General features: G+C 41.7%; 1 protein-coding gene across 2 annotated transcripts in view; it reads right to left on the bottom strand.

The window, feature by feature from the left end:
- LOC310966681 (myosin IXB) overlaps positions 1-15,517 on the bottom strand; it is a 57,324-nt gene that overhangs the window by 22,193 nt on the left and 19,614 nt on the right. For both annotated transcript variants that reach the window (XM_083940496.1, XM_083940497.1), the window contains exons 2-6: positions 15,135-15,355; positions 14,796-15,015; positions 13,939-14,445; positions 3,518-3,612; positions 914-976 (exon numbers count right to left, since the gene is read on the bottom strand). In XM_083940496.1, coding sequence (XP_083796622.1) covers positions 914-976; positions 3,518-3,612; positions 13,939-14,445; positions 14,796-15,015; positions 15,135-15,292 — 1,043 coding nt within the window. In that variant the 5' untranslated portion in view covers positions 15,293-15,355. The remainder of the gene's footprint in view (positions 1-913; positions 977-3,517; positions 3,613-13,938; positions 14,446-14,795; positions 15,016-15,134; positions 15,356-15,517) is intronic.

Genomic DNA, 15,517 nt, shown 5'->3' with positions numbered 1-15,517 from the left:
ATCTTTGTTTGAGTCATTCATCAGGAATATTACTGTAGATAAAATGACAGTGAAGGATTTGCACACTTCTTTAATTCTCTAAATGTATTTCTCAATTACCAAAGGCGGCATATTTGTTTGCATATTAGTCACACAAGTAGCAACAGACCTGTGGTCTAGCCGGTAGTGAACGTCACAGTGAGTAACAACTTAAAGGATGAGTGAGGAAAGGATGTTTGTATGTCTGTTAGCAACAGACAATTCTCAACTCAAACAAACAAGAATTGCTGAATGTCACAACCCCAAACTATATTAATATGAGCTCTCTCACTGCTACATTAGAGATCCCACAACATTATCCAGTTCTCTATGTACACACAGCTAATGCTAGTATTAACACATGTCCATAATCGAGCATTCAGGCAGCTACTACCTCAGTCTAGCATGTCTATGACTGCATATGTGAGTACATGCAGGGCCAGATCAGGGTCCCATGAGGCCCCTGGACACATGTCTTTTGGTGGCATCGTTCTTGCCTTCCTCCTTGCAATATCATCCACCAGAACACCAAAATCTAGCTGTCTAATAAAGTGACCATGAACCTCACATTGTAATAAAGTGCACTGAAATAAGCTAATATACAACAAATTGCTTGTTTAATTATAAAAAACGTAATGGAAATTGTGTGAAAAGGTGTCTTTTGCAATGTGTTTATTGCGTAAGTTGATATTGCAATGACGATAAAAAAACAATATATTGTGCAGCCCTATTATGTGTTTGTGTAAGTGTTTAGGTAGATGAACATCTAAAGTCAAAGACTAAAGACTGAAGCTGCACTTCATATCCAACCATCAGAGGCTTCCCATGTTTGTACAGAGGGCCCCATGAAGGTCAGTCAGGGTGAAGGGTCAAGACCCCTCCTGTCCCTCCTCACCTCTCGTTCTTCTCTCTGGAGACCAGACGAGACTTCTCCAGGAGGTATTTCTCCACCACAGCCCTATAAGACAGAGAGAAATAGAGGGAGAGGGGAGTTGAAGAGGACAAGAAAAAAGGGGAAGAAGAAAAACAATGTGGATGAATCACTTAACACTAAAGGTCACTCAGCTATGTCCGTGTGTGTGTGTGTGTGTCTGTGTGTGTGTTTGTTTTCAGGTCATATGGGAAAGTGGGCTGGTAATAAACACTGAGGGGAGGAGCAGGAGGGGAAGTGAGGACAGATGGTCTGAACAATCTAAGGGTGAACAAAACGTTCAGAAACGATCAGATGGATGGTAGTACATTACATAGCAACACACATGCGACTACAAAAAGACAACTTTGGCAATAATTCCTTTTATTTTATTTTATACTATAGACAGAAAGAGAAGACTAGAAGGCTACTGCGGAGGTAGAGGTATACTTTCAGACCACTGCAGTCATGAGATATGCACTAAAAGCAGTGGTATTTACCCAATAGACCAAGCCAAGGCCATAAAGTTGTCTAAATCAGATTTTATAAGCCAGGCAAAAACAACACTGACGCCAGTCCCCGTGACACACTAAGAATAGAGCTGTGCTGTGAGAAACCTAGTTGTGTCCATCTGCTAAAACTGCACACAACTATAGACAGATTAACTGAGACCAAGGTCAAACATTTACTGCATAGATCCGCCAGCTCGAGTTCTCCTTTTTCTCAGAATAACCTGCACTGCAATGTCTACACAGTTTTTTTTCTACCTTTACGGATATTATAAAAAACTGTTGGGGTGTGTTTTTACCACACAAGTTCATGATGTATATGTATAAAGGCGTATCAGATGTTTCTGTTAGGACAGAGCCTTGAGGTGTACACTGAGTAACTGAAAGGAATTCACATCAGGCTGTTCCTGCCCTCACACACTGATGCCTGACTGATAAATACCTCTCATAACAGTAAGAGGCGTCAACTGTGACAAAGGAAACTTCTATACAGAAATACAGGCCATGTGCGCTTTCACTGCTTGATGAAAAACCTAAGCATAAGTCCCACAAACTAGGCATCTGAACTCCTTGTAAATGTGTATTTCAAATGTTTTTGTACATGAGGTAATTTGTTTCAATCAACCAGTTTCACATCTGAACCTATCCCAGGATGTGTTCCAGTAAAATGTGTCTCTTTGGCTTTGAAATTGACATCATGAGTCGTAAGCTGACCGGCATACTGGCTAAAGTGTTTATCTGTCAGCATAGGACAAAAAGTAAGAGAAGTCTCTCAACAACAGACAAACACATATTCATGCTCAGACATCCTTCACTGACACTCCCCCCTCCTTTTTACACCTCCTCCAAAGTGTCTGTTTATTTTCATTGTGCTACTCCATCTCTCAGATCCCTGTGAAGAAGGATTAGCTGGACAGAGAGAGAGAGAGAGAGACAGAGAGAGAGAGAGAGAGAGAGAGAGAGACCCATAGAGAGAGAGAGAGAGAGAGACACAGAGAGAGAGAGAGACCCAGAGAGAGAGAGAGAGAGAGAGAGAGAGAGAGACCCAGAGAGAGAGAGAGAGAGAGAGAGAGAGAGAGAGACATAAAAACATGCCGTCTGTCAGTCCGCTCAGAAAGCAGAGCACAGCAGAACAGCAGTCTTCCCTTTGCTAATCTCCTCTATTGACTGTCTGAATGGCTGCCACTGTAGATGGAGAGATAGACAGGCATCCTTTGTTAGGGCTACAAGACCAGAGTCCAGCACTTCACTTACAGTACGTGAAGCAGAAGGCAACACTAACATGTATGGGGACAGTAAACCGCTGAAGGTTGGCTACATTCACAATTTTCAGCATTTTCTTGTCTAAGTGGGTTCACTTTGTAGTGCAGAAAAACATCAGTCGGCTCAATTCAACTCTTCTGATTGGATTACAGACCTTTCTCATGGTAAGCAATTCAATAAAGCATGATGAGCCTTGGTGCCATTTGTGGATAATCAGGTTGGGGATGCCCACTTACTTTAGAGCTGAGCAGCTGTCGCCACAGGCATTTACACGTTTCAAATCTAATTCTATTTCTAGAACAAAACCCATGCACCAGTTTTTTACTCTGAGTGATGTACCGAATATTCTCTGCAGCCCTTCAGCTCTTTCACAAGTATAGAATTGCACGTTGTCTTTTTTAAGACACTATATTGAGTAGCAGCTGTTCCTCTCTCCTGGTGAGGAAATGAGGAAGTGACACAGCTGACCAGACTTTAATACAGCTCCTAACCAGAGTCTGACTGCTGAGAAAAAGGAAGGACATGCTGGTGGTTCAAAGTTTCAGTCTATACACACATTGCACAGAGAAGGATCCACATGACCTGCCATAAAAAGAGCAAAGAGGAAGATAGCAGGCCATAGAGCGGTGGAAGACCATGTTGACAAACTACAGGAAGAGGATACAGAAAACAAAAACAATTGTTTTAATGTCCCTGTAAGGTGTTGTACTGCATATTAAGGCAACAGGGCTTAAAGGGACTGTGTGTGCGGCCTTGATGAGAGCGGTTGGTTGCAAAAAATATAGAAACACACATGCGTCTGCTGTTAATTACTCACCCTCTGACCACTCCACTCTCCAGGTAATTCACCTGGATGAATTTACCAAAGCGGCTGGAGTTGTTGTTGTGGGCTGTCTTGGCATTCCCAAAAGCCTGACAAGAGAGACAACAGGAGACAGAAATATAGAGTAAGTTTCAAGGAATGAAGTCAAAAACATGCAGTCTAAGCAACAACTTCTCGAGATTAATGCAAACATCACTGTGGTTGTGTTTCTTTTTAATTTCTCTTCATCTTTTCATACGTGGAAGACCCATTTCAAACACAGAGGGAGAAAGAATGACGGCTTGTAATACTGGACCAGAGAGTTGTGGCTGGATATCAGGCTGGATTTTATGTCTTGAATGCTAAAGACACACTGGCTGGTTTTGTTGTTGCACCCACTGGTGTTGCCAACATTTTCAAAATCCCTTCCTGCTCATTGTTGATGTATGTGTTTCAAACCTTACATAGAGGTGCAAATACAATCAGTGCCAGGCTGCCAGCAGCCTCACTGAAGTAAACAATAACAAATCACCATGGCAACAAAGAAACTTGATAGGCAAATTAAAGGTTAAAGCTTCTTTTAAAACAGCAGCTGAGATGGTGTGTATTTGTGTGTGTTGGGGGTCTTAAGAGGGAACGAGCATCTGCAACGCATTGTCCCCTCTTGCCGTCCTCTCACTCTCTTCCCATCCATCTCTTTCTTTCTTCCTTTTCCTCTATGTGTGTGTGTGTGTGTGTGTGTGTGTGTGTGTGTGTGTGTGTGTGTGTGTGTGTGTGTGTGTGTGTGTGTGTGTGTGTGTGTGTGTGTGTGTGTGTGTGTGTAAAAGACAGAGAGAGCATAGGTCAGTGATGATAAATGAGGTTGGGACAGCCGTTCTGTATAGCAATGTTGGGCAGAGAAAAAGAGGGGACCGGGATTTCTCTCCAGGCTTCAGACTAATGCTTACTCAGCCACGGGCACACGGAGCCCAGCTAACAGGCCTCGCTGGGGGCCCGTTTAAGGCATTGATACGGTAACAGAATAGCTTCTTTTCTTTATGATGCACATGCTCACATGGTTACACACAAGTTGGAAGTTGACGCAGTGCATATTAAATAGGAGCCACATTGTATCTTCCAAAGCAGTTGCAGGAAGAATTTGATACAGTGGTGTTGAGGCTGATTGGACACACAACACAACATAACTACAGGGACTGATTGAGATTCCTGAGGATGAACCAATTTCAATTTCTGTTGCTTAGGTAGAGCTGCAAGTTTTTCTTTTGTTTTAACTGATTTGGCACCATATAATTTTGCACCAACTTATTTTTTTCGGTGCACTAAAATATGAATATGAATTAGACCTGAGGAAAGTATGACGAAAGAGTTGTTTCTTGTTGATGGATGATGAAAGAGAAACCTAGTAGTCATTTATCCGTGACCAGAATTATCCATCTTGCTCAGACAAGACTCTTTCCCACCCAAACTCCATCTTTCTTCTTCTATGCGTGTGTGTGTTTGTGTATACCATACACAAAAACTACTACACTGATATCATCCTTTTGTATGTGCATGTTTGGTTGTTTGTTAAGTGTTTATTCAGGTGTTGCTCAGCTGTTTACAGAGTACAATGCCATCACTTCTGTTCCAGGGTCAGTAAGTGTGTTTTGGCACTGATACTCCAAAGTGCCTCACTGCTCAATGCTGTCCACTGTGCCTAGTAAGGTCCGATCACCCCCACTCCACAAACCTTGCAGCCAAGAGCACAAAACCCTGGGAAATCTCTGCGAAGCCCAGGCCGCTGCACCATGGGGAGAATGCTAAACATGTCACAGGATCATTCGTATTCAAACTTGCCCATGAGCAGACGATCTGATTGGCTAGAAGGCTCAACAGGTATGGGGAAGCGGACTTACAGCTTTCCAAATCGTTTCAATGGAAAACTCTAATCTGCATTCTTACGAAATAGGGGTTGCTCTCAAGCAGGGTTGTGGAAGAAAAACAAGGAAGAGAGAGTGAGAAGTATAGAAAGAGAGAGAGAGGCAGAAAGCAGAAGGGCTCAGCAATCGGCACTGTGTACATATCTGTATGTTGCGAGTATACATATCCAGTGAACGTTTCATGATGTGCAATGCTGTCTTAACTTATTCCTCTCTGTGGTGAGCTGGCTTCTCTGGCAGCCCACTCCCCTGTACATTTCCACTTAAACTGAGCCAGACCTACATCTCACATCCCCATTCAGGGGAGTGTCTCTAAAACAGTGCAGTTTATAACTTGTTTGTCTCAACAAGCATGTGGTGCATATAACTTATATAATTTAGAAATGTGTTAAATGTTTGGTCTACTATATAAATGCAAACAAACAAATCAGGTGCAAGGAAGCTATTAGTCGAATGTGACTAAACAAAGATTAGATTTGCTGTTGACTTTAGAAACAACTTTCTATGCCTAGTACTTTACCCCCAAGCTGTGTATACTCCTTTAAGCTACTTTGAGTTTTGAGCATTTTTTTTTGCATAATTTCAACATGCCTACAAAACTGAGAGAATCTGTAAAACCTTACAGCTGGTGCTTCGGTACTAGACCTTATTGCTATGAAACTGAGGCACTGCTGCAAATCTAGCTGCCCAGAAAGAGCTTCAGTTTAACGTTTCCACAGGCGCTGCCAAGGCCCTGACACTGACACCTCACTACAGCATGGATACACTCACAAAAGGAGTCTAAATAGTCCAACCGTCACAAAGAGAGTTCCCACATTCACAGAGAGCAACGGCAGGCGCTCAAGCAAACATTCATCAAACCTCTAGGTGAACATGCTCGCTCACTCAGCTGCAGATACTTTACACTCACAACTAGATCAGTCATGTTCTTTAAGCCCAACTCAAGTATATATACACTCTTCAATTACAGGTTAAACTGGAGAACCAAGCAGCAAGGTAATAAATTATATAAGCACTGGTGGCGGCAATATAGAGGCGAACACCAATGGTACTTCTTGACAAAGTAATCACTGTTTAGTTGTTTCCTGAATGTGAAAAATGTGTTGGTGAAATCTCATGATGTTGGCAGTGATTGAATGCAAACACGTCTCTACACAGTTTCTCCTCTATGCTTGGCCTCGCTTCAAGCCACTAGTATATCTTACCAACTACCCATAACCCCCTCAAGCTTAACTCAGCTGAATTGTTAACAAAGAATTGATTCTTTGATGTACAATAACAGCGTCAATAGCGCACAGAGCGGCTGGTGCTTTCATTCAATAACTGTTAATGTGGTTATACTGAGCCACTTCATGACTTCACTGCATGAAGGTCAGAAACAAATAAGATTTCTACACTCTTTATTTCTTGTCTTGAGCAGAAAGACATGGCAGTTTGCTAAATTATATTAGTTAACTATAATAATAATAATTGTGTAGATGTGCTGGATGACACTTTCACACTGCATATGATTTAAGGATTTTAGCTGATTGACAAAAAAATCAATCAAACAAACAATTAATTAAGTAATATATCAAGCAAAAATACCAAATATTTGCATGTTCTAGTGTCATGTGGGATTTGTTGCTTTTCTCTGTTATATATCAGGTTAAATAAAGCATGGACAAAACAAGCATAATGATGTGACTTTGGCTTTGAGAAATTGTAATTTGTAAGTACTTTATAGTCAGATTTATAATGAAAATTGCTGATATCCTAAATGATTTACAGATTTATATATAAAGTCAGTAAATGGTGACAAAGACTAATACATGGATTCTGACACAAAGCTTGTATGAGAAATATCAGATGGCAAGTTATCACATGAGAGCTACACAGCAGTAAATCAACTGCAGTGGAAAACAAACTAACTCATGTTGGATGTCAGCATAGTGGAAAAAAGGGGTGGTTGGGAGAAAAACCTAATTGCTTCAGTATGCAATGGTTGATTGTAAAAGATGATCGTTATTATTAGCAAAGGCTGGAAATCCGATCAGAGACATCCATGAACTAACTTTTAGGTAAATGCAGCGATCAAAAGAATAATGTAAACAACTCATGGAGAGGGGCTAAGTGAAGAAGGGCTCCACAATAAATAATTGTTGTTTTTTGTTATTTTATCAACTTGCACTATAAACACATTGTGAAAGGCAGTGCTACATCTCAAAAGACACTATATTAAGTAGGCTTGTGCCATTTGACAATCGGCTCTTAACATATAAAGTATAACAATTAACATTAATATAACAATATTAAAGCAATTTTAACTATCTTACATTCAGGTCTAAGATGTTTTAAAAAGTTATCTCTAGAATCTGCACCCTAATGCGCATGTGTAGGTTTCTGGGGGAGCGGCACGTCTGCCTGCTGAGCGCTGTTAACCAGCCACAGTGAATTTTCAGTCTCTTTTCTACTGACCCCAATATTAAGCAAGCGACATGAGACAAATCGCAAATCTCCATAGAGGGAAATCATCCGTCACCAAATTTCAGATTCATAATGAACTCATACAAGACAAATAATAACAGTTGACGCAAACAGAACAAACCAACGAGGTTAGGAGGGAGTCATTCTGCACAGTACATATCACAATCATTTAGAGTCAAGTTGGAAGCCGGAGAATACAGCATGCTTTTTATTCATTAATCAAGGATAAGAATTCCAGCAATCCTTATCTTTAAACCGTGTTTAGTCTGAACGTCCCACAGGCATTTCAACATGAAGAGTATACGTCATACACGGTGTCACAGCTGATAACTGACTCCAGTACTGAACCTAAGGCTGCAATATGCCTTCAACTGTACTGTACACTAATGCAGTCAAATTATAACTTCTCTGCAGCATGAAAACTTTTGAAGACTTTTGGACTAATTAAGAATAAACCTCTAGATTTGTATATTCCATAGTAATTACCATTTATCTTATTTGTTGGTCAATATTTGTATTATTTATATTTAACACTTACCATTTCCAATTTTACAATACAATTAGCCCCATTTGTGACCGTGGCACTCTGTATGTTACTCGTTCACATAGACTTATCCGTGCAGGCTAAATGACAAAAAGACAAAAGTATTTATTTTGCCTTTTATCCGGTAGCAGTTTTCATCTAAAATAAGTATTTCCGTCTAATCACAGGTGTTTGTCTGGAAAGATTACATCTTTGCTCATGCAAAATCAAATAATGTATGCATACATATTGAGGGGTCAAGAAATCCAGATGTCCGAGGTAAAAGGTTGGAATAGTTAGAATAACATTTTCTAGCACCAGTTTTGTTCTCTTGTGGTGTGGTGTTTTACCAGATTGGAGACATTTCAAGCAGCTCCACCCATGTCTAGATGGGTACCACATCAAAGCTTAGCTTGTGGTGTGGTCAGAGTACCATGAATAGACCCTGAAGTGGCCTGCAGCATGCTGCAACATGTAAGCTGCATTTGGCTTGTAAGGAACGGCATATTCCACTCTTCAACATGATTCTGAGTGTATGATTACAGTAAGGCCTTTGTATACTGTATGAAATCATACACAGTGCCACCCAGCCTGACCAAATATAGCTGAGGAATAAAGAGGTGCAACCCATAACTAAGAGATAAACAATTGCTCAGCAGACAGAATGGCCTGCTACTCCTCTGCACTTCCTGAACAACAATACAATACTTTGGTACATCCACACGCCCTCAATGCCCTAAGTTAACAGCAGAGAGAACTACTGCCGTTACTTCCTGTGTCGTAGCTGCTTCCTGTTAAAAAGGGTTCCGGATGATAGGAACTTCCTGCTGAAGCTGTGAGACAGAGTGGCATGGAGGAGGCTGGGGACTTAAACAGGAATCTGTAATGACTATTATTGAAAAGGTTATATGACTGATCTGGATATGATTTTCTCCCCTCTAACTAATTTAAATATATCACTGATTGGATGCTGGATGGATATTGTTACTCTCCCTTGCAAAGAGCTGATGTTGATGTTAAAAGATAGAAGTTAAGGTATGAGTTAGAAACCTGCTTTTGTCAGAAGACTTCTGATCAGAACAACTTTTACAAGTACCCCTTAACTTAAGAGCAATTACAGAGTCCTCAACTTATTACATATTTTAAGATCATCCACGGTGCTCCATGTGGATTATTAAATCTTTTTTTTTTAAAGTAGCTGTACTCAATGTCTAGAACATTAATCGAGCAGTAAACAAATATTTTCTATGTAAAGATATAGTGGTGCAATGGCGTCTTGAGCAGAGTAAAGTCACTCTCCCATTGTGTGTGTTGTACAGTTTCTCTGTTGTTTGTTTTGAAAGATTGTCCGGCCGTGCATACGTGTTAGGGCATGTATTGAGGAACGGTCTGTGAGAGACGTGTGGAGGCAATCCCAGCCCACCTTATTTTTCAGTGTTTCGTGTGCAGCTCCTTTTATGGTTTGTTCGGATAAATAAACTAGGACAAGAAAAACTTGATCCATTCTTTGTCATGATTGACCCATAAATACAGTTTATTGCCAGCAATGTGTCAGCTAACTCTCTGCAACAGGAGGAGGGCTCTGTTGACATTAAGAATAAATAGGCTTCAAAGCCTGGCAAAAGAGAACAGAGACACCAAAAGAACCACGTAACAGAGGATCAACCAGTTGGACCAGTTCACAAGTGACATACTCATTCAGAGCTGGTGAGCGGTTCTGCAGGCAGAGGCCTTATCTGTTCAAATGACAATATTCTTTATCTACATTATTTTCAAGACAAAGGAGGAGAATTTATAGAATAGAAAGAAATGGTAAATGCACTTCAGTAGGATAGCTTTCCCACATGGTTTTAGGTTGGAGCCATTCAATGTGCCAGCCGCTCACCAAACAGCCTGTCTGTCCAGCACCATAAACGATGATCTCATCTGCTCAAAATGTGTGACCTGGGCCTGAAGACCTCCCTTACAGCTTACTTACATGCACACGCACACACTTCACTTTCCTACAACTGTTCAGTGAAGACATGTTACTAATAAAACTCTTTTGTCCCAGTATCACTTATCTATAAATAGTATTCTACACTCCTTATATAAGGTCTTGACTGGAACTTATCAAGAAGGAGCCACTATTTGTGTGGAGAGAAACTGCAGGGAACATCATTTCACAGGAGCTATTGCTTCCTCTGTAAAGTGACTTTTGTTTCATGTCAGCCATCTTATGAGCATGCTGCTTAAGTTGGTGGGTGTTGTTAGAACAGAATCTTTTCACATAAACTAAGTAGGAGGGTCTCATATCACGTAATTGTGTGGAAAAACATTCACTGCAATTGCCTTCGCTTTAACTGTTCTGGGCAAAATACAAATTTAGATGAGAGAATTGTTTTTAGCAAAATACTGCCAGGGGGGAAATGTACAGCTGTTCAACAGCCAAGACGATTGACTGGTTGCAGATGGAATCCTCCACTTCCTCCACCGACCAGGCCAGCAAGAGCCGAACCCGTCTCCGTGTCTGCCACTGCAACCACAGCTCTGGACCGGGCTTACACACACTCTGAATTCTGGGAGTGAACGGCAGAGTGGCAGTATGTCTGCCAGAGGGACCAGAACTCTGCTGATGGAGGGGAAAATCTCTCTGCCCCACTGCTCCCCCTTTCTCAATCAGTCGCACGGAACCAAAGACTTTGACAGACTGACACACATCAAGGGACCAAATGCCGCACTTATTCAAATGCATCTGAAAGCAGCAGCAGTTCTATGACTGAAGGCTCCAGAAAAGAGTCAGAGGGTCTGAAGAGGGCAGTGACAAATGATTGATGGATGCGCAGCGCCTGCAAGTTACTGTGCCTGCCCGATGCCCACCCTGTATTCTTGACATTAAGGCTCAGGCAAATAGCTTGTGGCACATTCTCTTTTGTTTTCTTCTGCTCCATAGTATTGTGTGTTCCAATGGGTTTACTTCACAGATCAGGAGTTTTACTTTTAAGCACCATTTGGGACTTGGAATAAGTCGCATTCCACATACAGCTTTTCTGGCTAAAGGTCTATTTTTAGCCACATTACTGAGAAATAAAACAGAAAAATCTGCTGAGGAGATTTACTTCCAGATCAGGACTGTGTGTAATTAGTTTCTCACACCAAGGAGGACTATTAAACTGAAACTCACTGCTGGGATTTCTGCTTTTTGGCTACATGTTATTCAGGTGACTGCGCAGAGATATGGGTCTTCCCAGTCCGATATTTACTCTGCAGCCTCAAGCAGAACCTCATTTGATCTTTTCTTCATCTCTAGTCCTTACATACATCTCAAATAACTAACAGACATACAGATTACATCGCTGACAGGAAGGACTCAAACATAATATGGCCTAGGGTCACACTTTCATGCCGCCCGTTACACCGCACACATCACATGCACTCAACATTATGGTAAATTCAGCAGAAACAGAACCGTAGGGCAGTCTAATACTTGTCAGTGTTGAAAGTATACATCATAAGTAGATCCAGTGATGGAGGCATACACTGCAGAGCACAATATGAGACAACACTCAACACTTTAGCTTGTAATGCTAGTGATGTGAATCCTGAAAATGACTTCACAACAATAACCCTGCTTGAGGTCTGACCAGAGGTAAATTCTTCCATATGTGAAAGTGGAGGAGACCCCGTTTCTCATTACAGGGGTGAAAAAATAAACAAAATGAAGTCAACTCTGCTCTTTGCCACGTAGCTCAGGGATTGAACTAATAATTTACCTTTCATGATGCAACCATTTTTTGTTAAACAATGTAAGAGATAACAGATGTCTACTTGTCTGTATGAATTTGTATGTGCCTCTTTTGTCACCAAACACAGAGAGCTGTAGTTTGCAATGAGCCCTGGATATTTAACTGTCTGCAGCATAAAGATACCCTCAGTAACCTTACAGATAGAAGCCTTCAATCACCCATCTAGTATCTGTTTCTATTGAAGTTATTCACTCCACAGTTGACTGAAAAATACACACATTCAAGTCAAAACTGCTGTGAGTACAGGGAAAATAACTCTAAGCAAATACAAGTAAATAACTGTTTTCATTTGGTTCACTAACAATCTAAAACATATGCAATTTGAATGAAAATACATGAGAGAGGGAAGATGTGTATTTTGGTGGAAAGATCAGATTTCATCTGATTAGCATTTTTCTTCTACTGTGTATTACTGATACAGTTGCACACAGAGTCTGTATGACTCAGTTGAACAGTCTCTGTCTGCCTGTCGGGAGTCAGGCCTGACGTTGAGCGCTGTGTACACTATTATTATCAACTAGAGGGTCTTATACAAATATTCAACACTGCAGTTTTACATTCATTTACAGAGTTTTCATATTGATCTTTATTCTCCCATTAGCTATCAAAAATCAATAACTTACATAATGCTTTGTGTATCAGTTCTGCTATAGTTTTAGTTCATTCTCTCCAGTCAGCGGTTACAGAGAGCAAGAGTACAAGCATTAAATTTCTCAGAGTAGAAGCAGGAAGAGGTCAGTCACCTGACCGAAAAGGCAACAAAGTAAGACCAGCTTTTGGTCGACAACGGCTTCTAATATTCTTATGGTCAAAAACAGAATCCATGGTGTAACGCAGTCAGTAACCTGAGAGCAAGATTGCATTTCAAACATTATCACAAAAATATAAACTAAAGAGTAGGTAGAGATAGAAAACAAACAACAGCCCTATCTTGTCTAGATTCTCAAAGCATTGTCAAAGACAAGGGGCCACGTGACAGGTTAATAAAGCAACTTCCCATCCTCTTTTTCATTTCTTCTTTCTCGGTAGACCATAGACTTTATGTTAAAGTCTTTAACACTGCACACAGACTTCCATATGCCCCATTAGGTCAGCCCACGCATGAAAGTGCAATGGATTCACAGCCTGAAAATACATTTAGTCTGTACTGCATGGGATCTGATACTTTCATGGGATGTTTTATCATTCTAATCACTGAACTGGAGAGTCATTGTCCAATAAAACACTCACAAAACACAACTCAGTGCATTTTGCATCCTTGCTTGTGTGTATGTGTGCTTGTGCATGCCATAGCAACATAATGAGTCACCTTTGAGGAAGCACTGTCATTGTTGGATATGACTTAATCAAAAGAACAATGCATTTCACACCTGACTGAAACCAGTGCAGGAAAATGTGAACTGCTATAACAAATCATGTGTTATGAGATGAATTCCATGTGAGAGACAAAATCAGAAACTCAGAAGCTAATGGGGATTTCGCAGACTCACCTCACAAACACAATCTACAGCCTCTTTCATTCTTTCTATTGTTGTGCCCTTATACTAGACTGACACTGGCTTTTATACTACAGACCATCTCTCAATCCCTTCAACCAGCTTCACCAACCAGAGCACGTCACTAAGCTTTTTCTAAGAGCGACAGTGGGTTACACTACTTTACCAGTTACCTCAACTGTTTCAGAGGGAAAAAAGGACTCAACGTGAGGTGGTTGTCATACAAAGTGACTGGTGGACCCCTTACCTCCAGAACCGGTCCAGCTCCCAATATCGTCCTCTCCACTCCGCTGGCATAGCCCTTCTGGCTGAGTGCTGTCAGGCAGTGGATGAGGAAGTTGGTACTCTGGGTCTTGCCTGAGCCACTTTCCCCAGAGATGACAATGCACTGGTTGACCCTCTTCCTGAGCATAGCGTAGTAGGCCACATCCGCGATAGCAAAAATATGAGGCTCCAGTTTGCCCAGCTGGTGGTTCTCATACATTTTGACGTACTTGGGGTTGTAGATGGGCAGGAACTTGAAGGGGTTGATGGCGATGAGGATGCTGCCTGCATAGGTGTAGATCTTTTTCTTGTAAAAGCGTGTGCGCAGGTTGTTTAATATGCTGTCCTCATTGAGGACGGGGAGGTTGCAGAGGTCTGCAAAGTCGTCCTGTGGAGGAGGAAGGAAGCCCCTGGCGGCTAGCTGTGCCTCCTGCTCCTTAGTCACAGGTGGGAGGTGGACATAATGGATAGTGCCGTCACGATTCCTCTCCTGGATCAGGTAAAGGAAAAGAAAAAGAGCTTTAATTTGCTTAAATAAAAATCTGGATTATCTGAATTTCTTAAAACCAATTAAAATAATCAAGGGCAGACCTAGATGGCATTGAACTCACAGGGATGGAATAATATTGGGAAACATTTTGCGTGTGGTTAATTTAACTATATTTTTCCAACATTAGTGTAATTTGTTATTTACTTGTTTTTGTTTCTCACTGAAAATGGCAACAAAGAGGAAGCGAGAGTGGAAGGAAGCACAATGCAATAGTTAGGCAGTTGGAGGACTTTTCTCAGCGGTCCAAAGCCACTGAGTCTGACTGAAGTGGATTGTGTCGTCAACTCTACCTGTAGTAAGAAGTAAAAGCCAAGACTCTGTGGGTGTTGCTCCTGGGCTTTCCGGGGCCACAGCAGAAACCTCTGTGCCGGCAGGTCTCCAGCCTCTAGCACCCACTCTTCCCCGCCACATTCCTTCACCTCTGCCAGCACATACATGCGGCCAGGGTCCAGCCCAAGTGCCGTCGCTGCATCTGAGATCACGGAGGCTGCTGTTGCATCCTTTTGCACTCTGATGAGCAGAAAAAAAGTAATTACTAATTTTCAGTGCTGGGTTACAGTAGTTCATCAATCATCATAGCTACACAAACTGTTGTTGCTACAATTTCTAGTATACTGTGGCACACTCACCTGAGGTTGCAGCAAGTGGTGGACTGGGCAGCCAACCGTGGGTAGATCTGAAGCAGGTATGAGCGGTCATCATGGTCGTTAGGGCTAACAGGCCCACCTCCCCCCCCTCCTCCACCTGCATTCGTTGCCATGGTGGCAGCGCCATCTCTGACACTCATCCTGGGCCAGGGGGAGTGGCCTCAGCATGCCGCACCCACTGCTTCCCTCTCACCACGTAGCACCTGAAAATGACAGGTTGATTGATTAGTGACAATTATTTTCACGATTATACATCCACACCGATAATTTTACATATTGACACTGGACAATTATAAAAGGAGGCCTTCTGAGGCCACAGTAGAAAGCTTTGTAGTTACAACACTTGGGATGAAAGATGGACGACT

The sequence above is a fragment of the Echiichthys vipera genome (genome assembly GCF_963691815.1).
Source record: "Echiichthys vipera genome assembly, chromosome: 3".
NCBI classification, from domain to species: domain Eukaryota; kingdom Metazoa; phylum Chordata; class Actinopteri; order Perciformes; family Trachinidae; genus Echiichthys; species Echiichthys vipera.
This window is presented reverse-complemented; position numbering and strand designations above follow the sequence as displayed.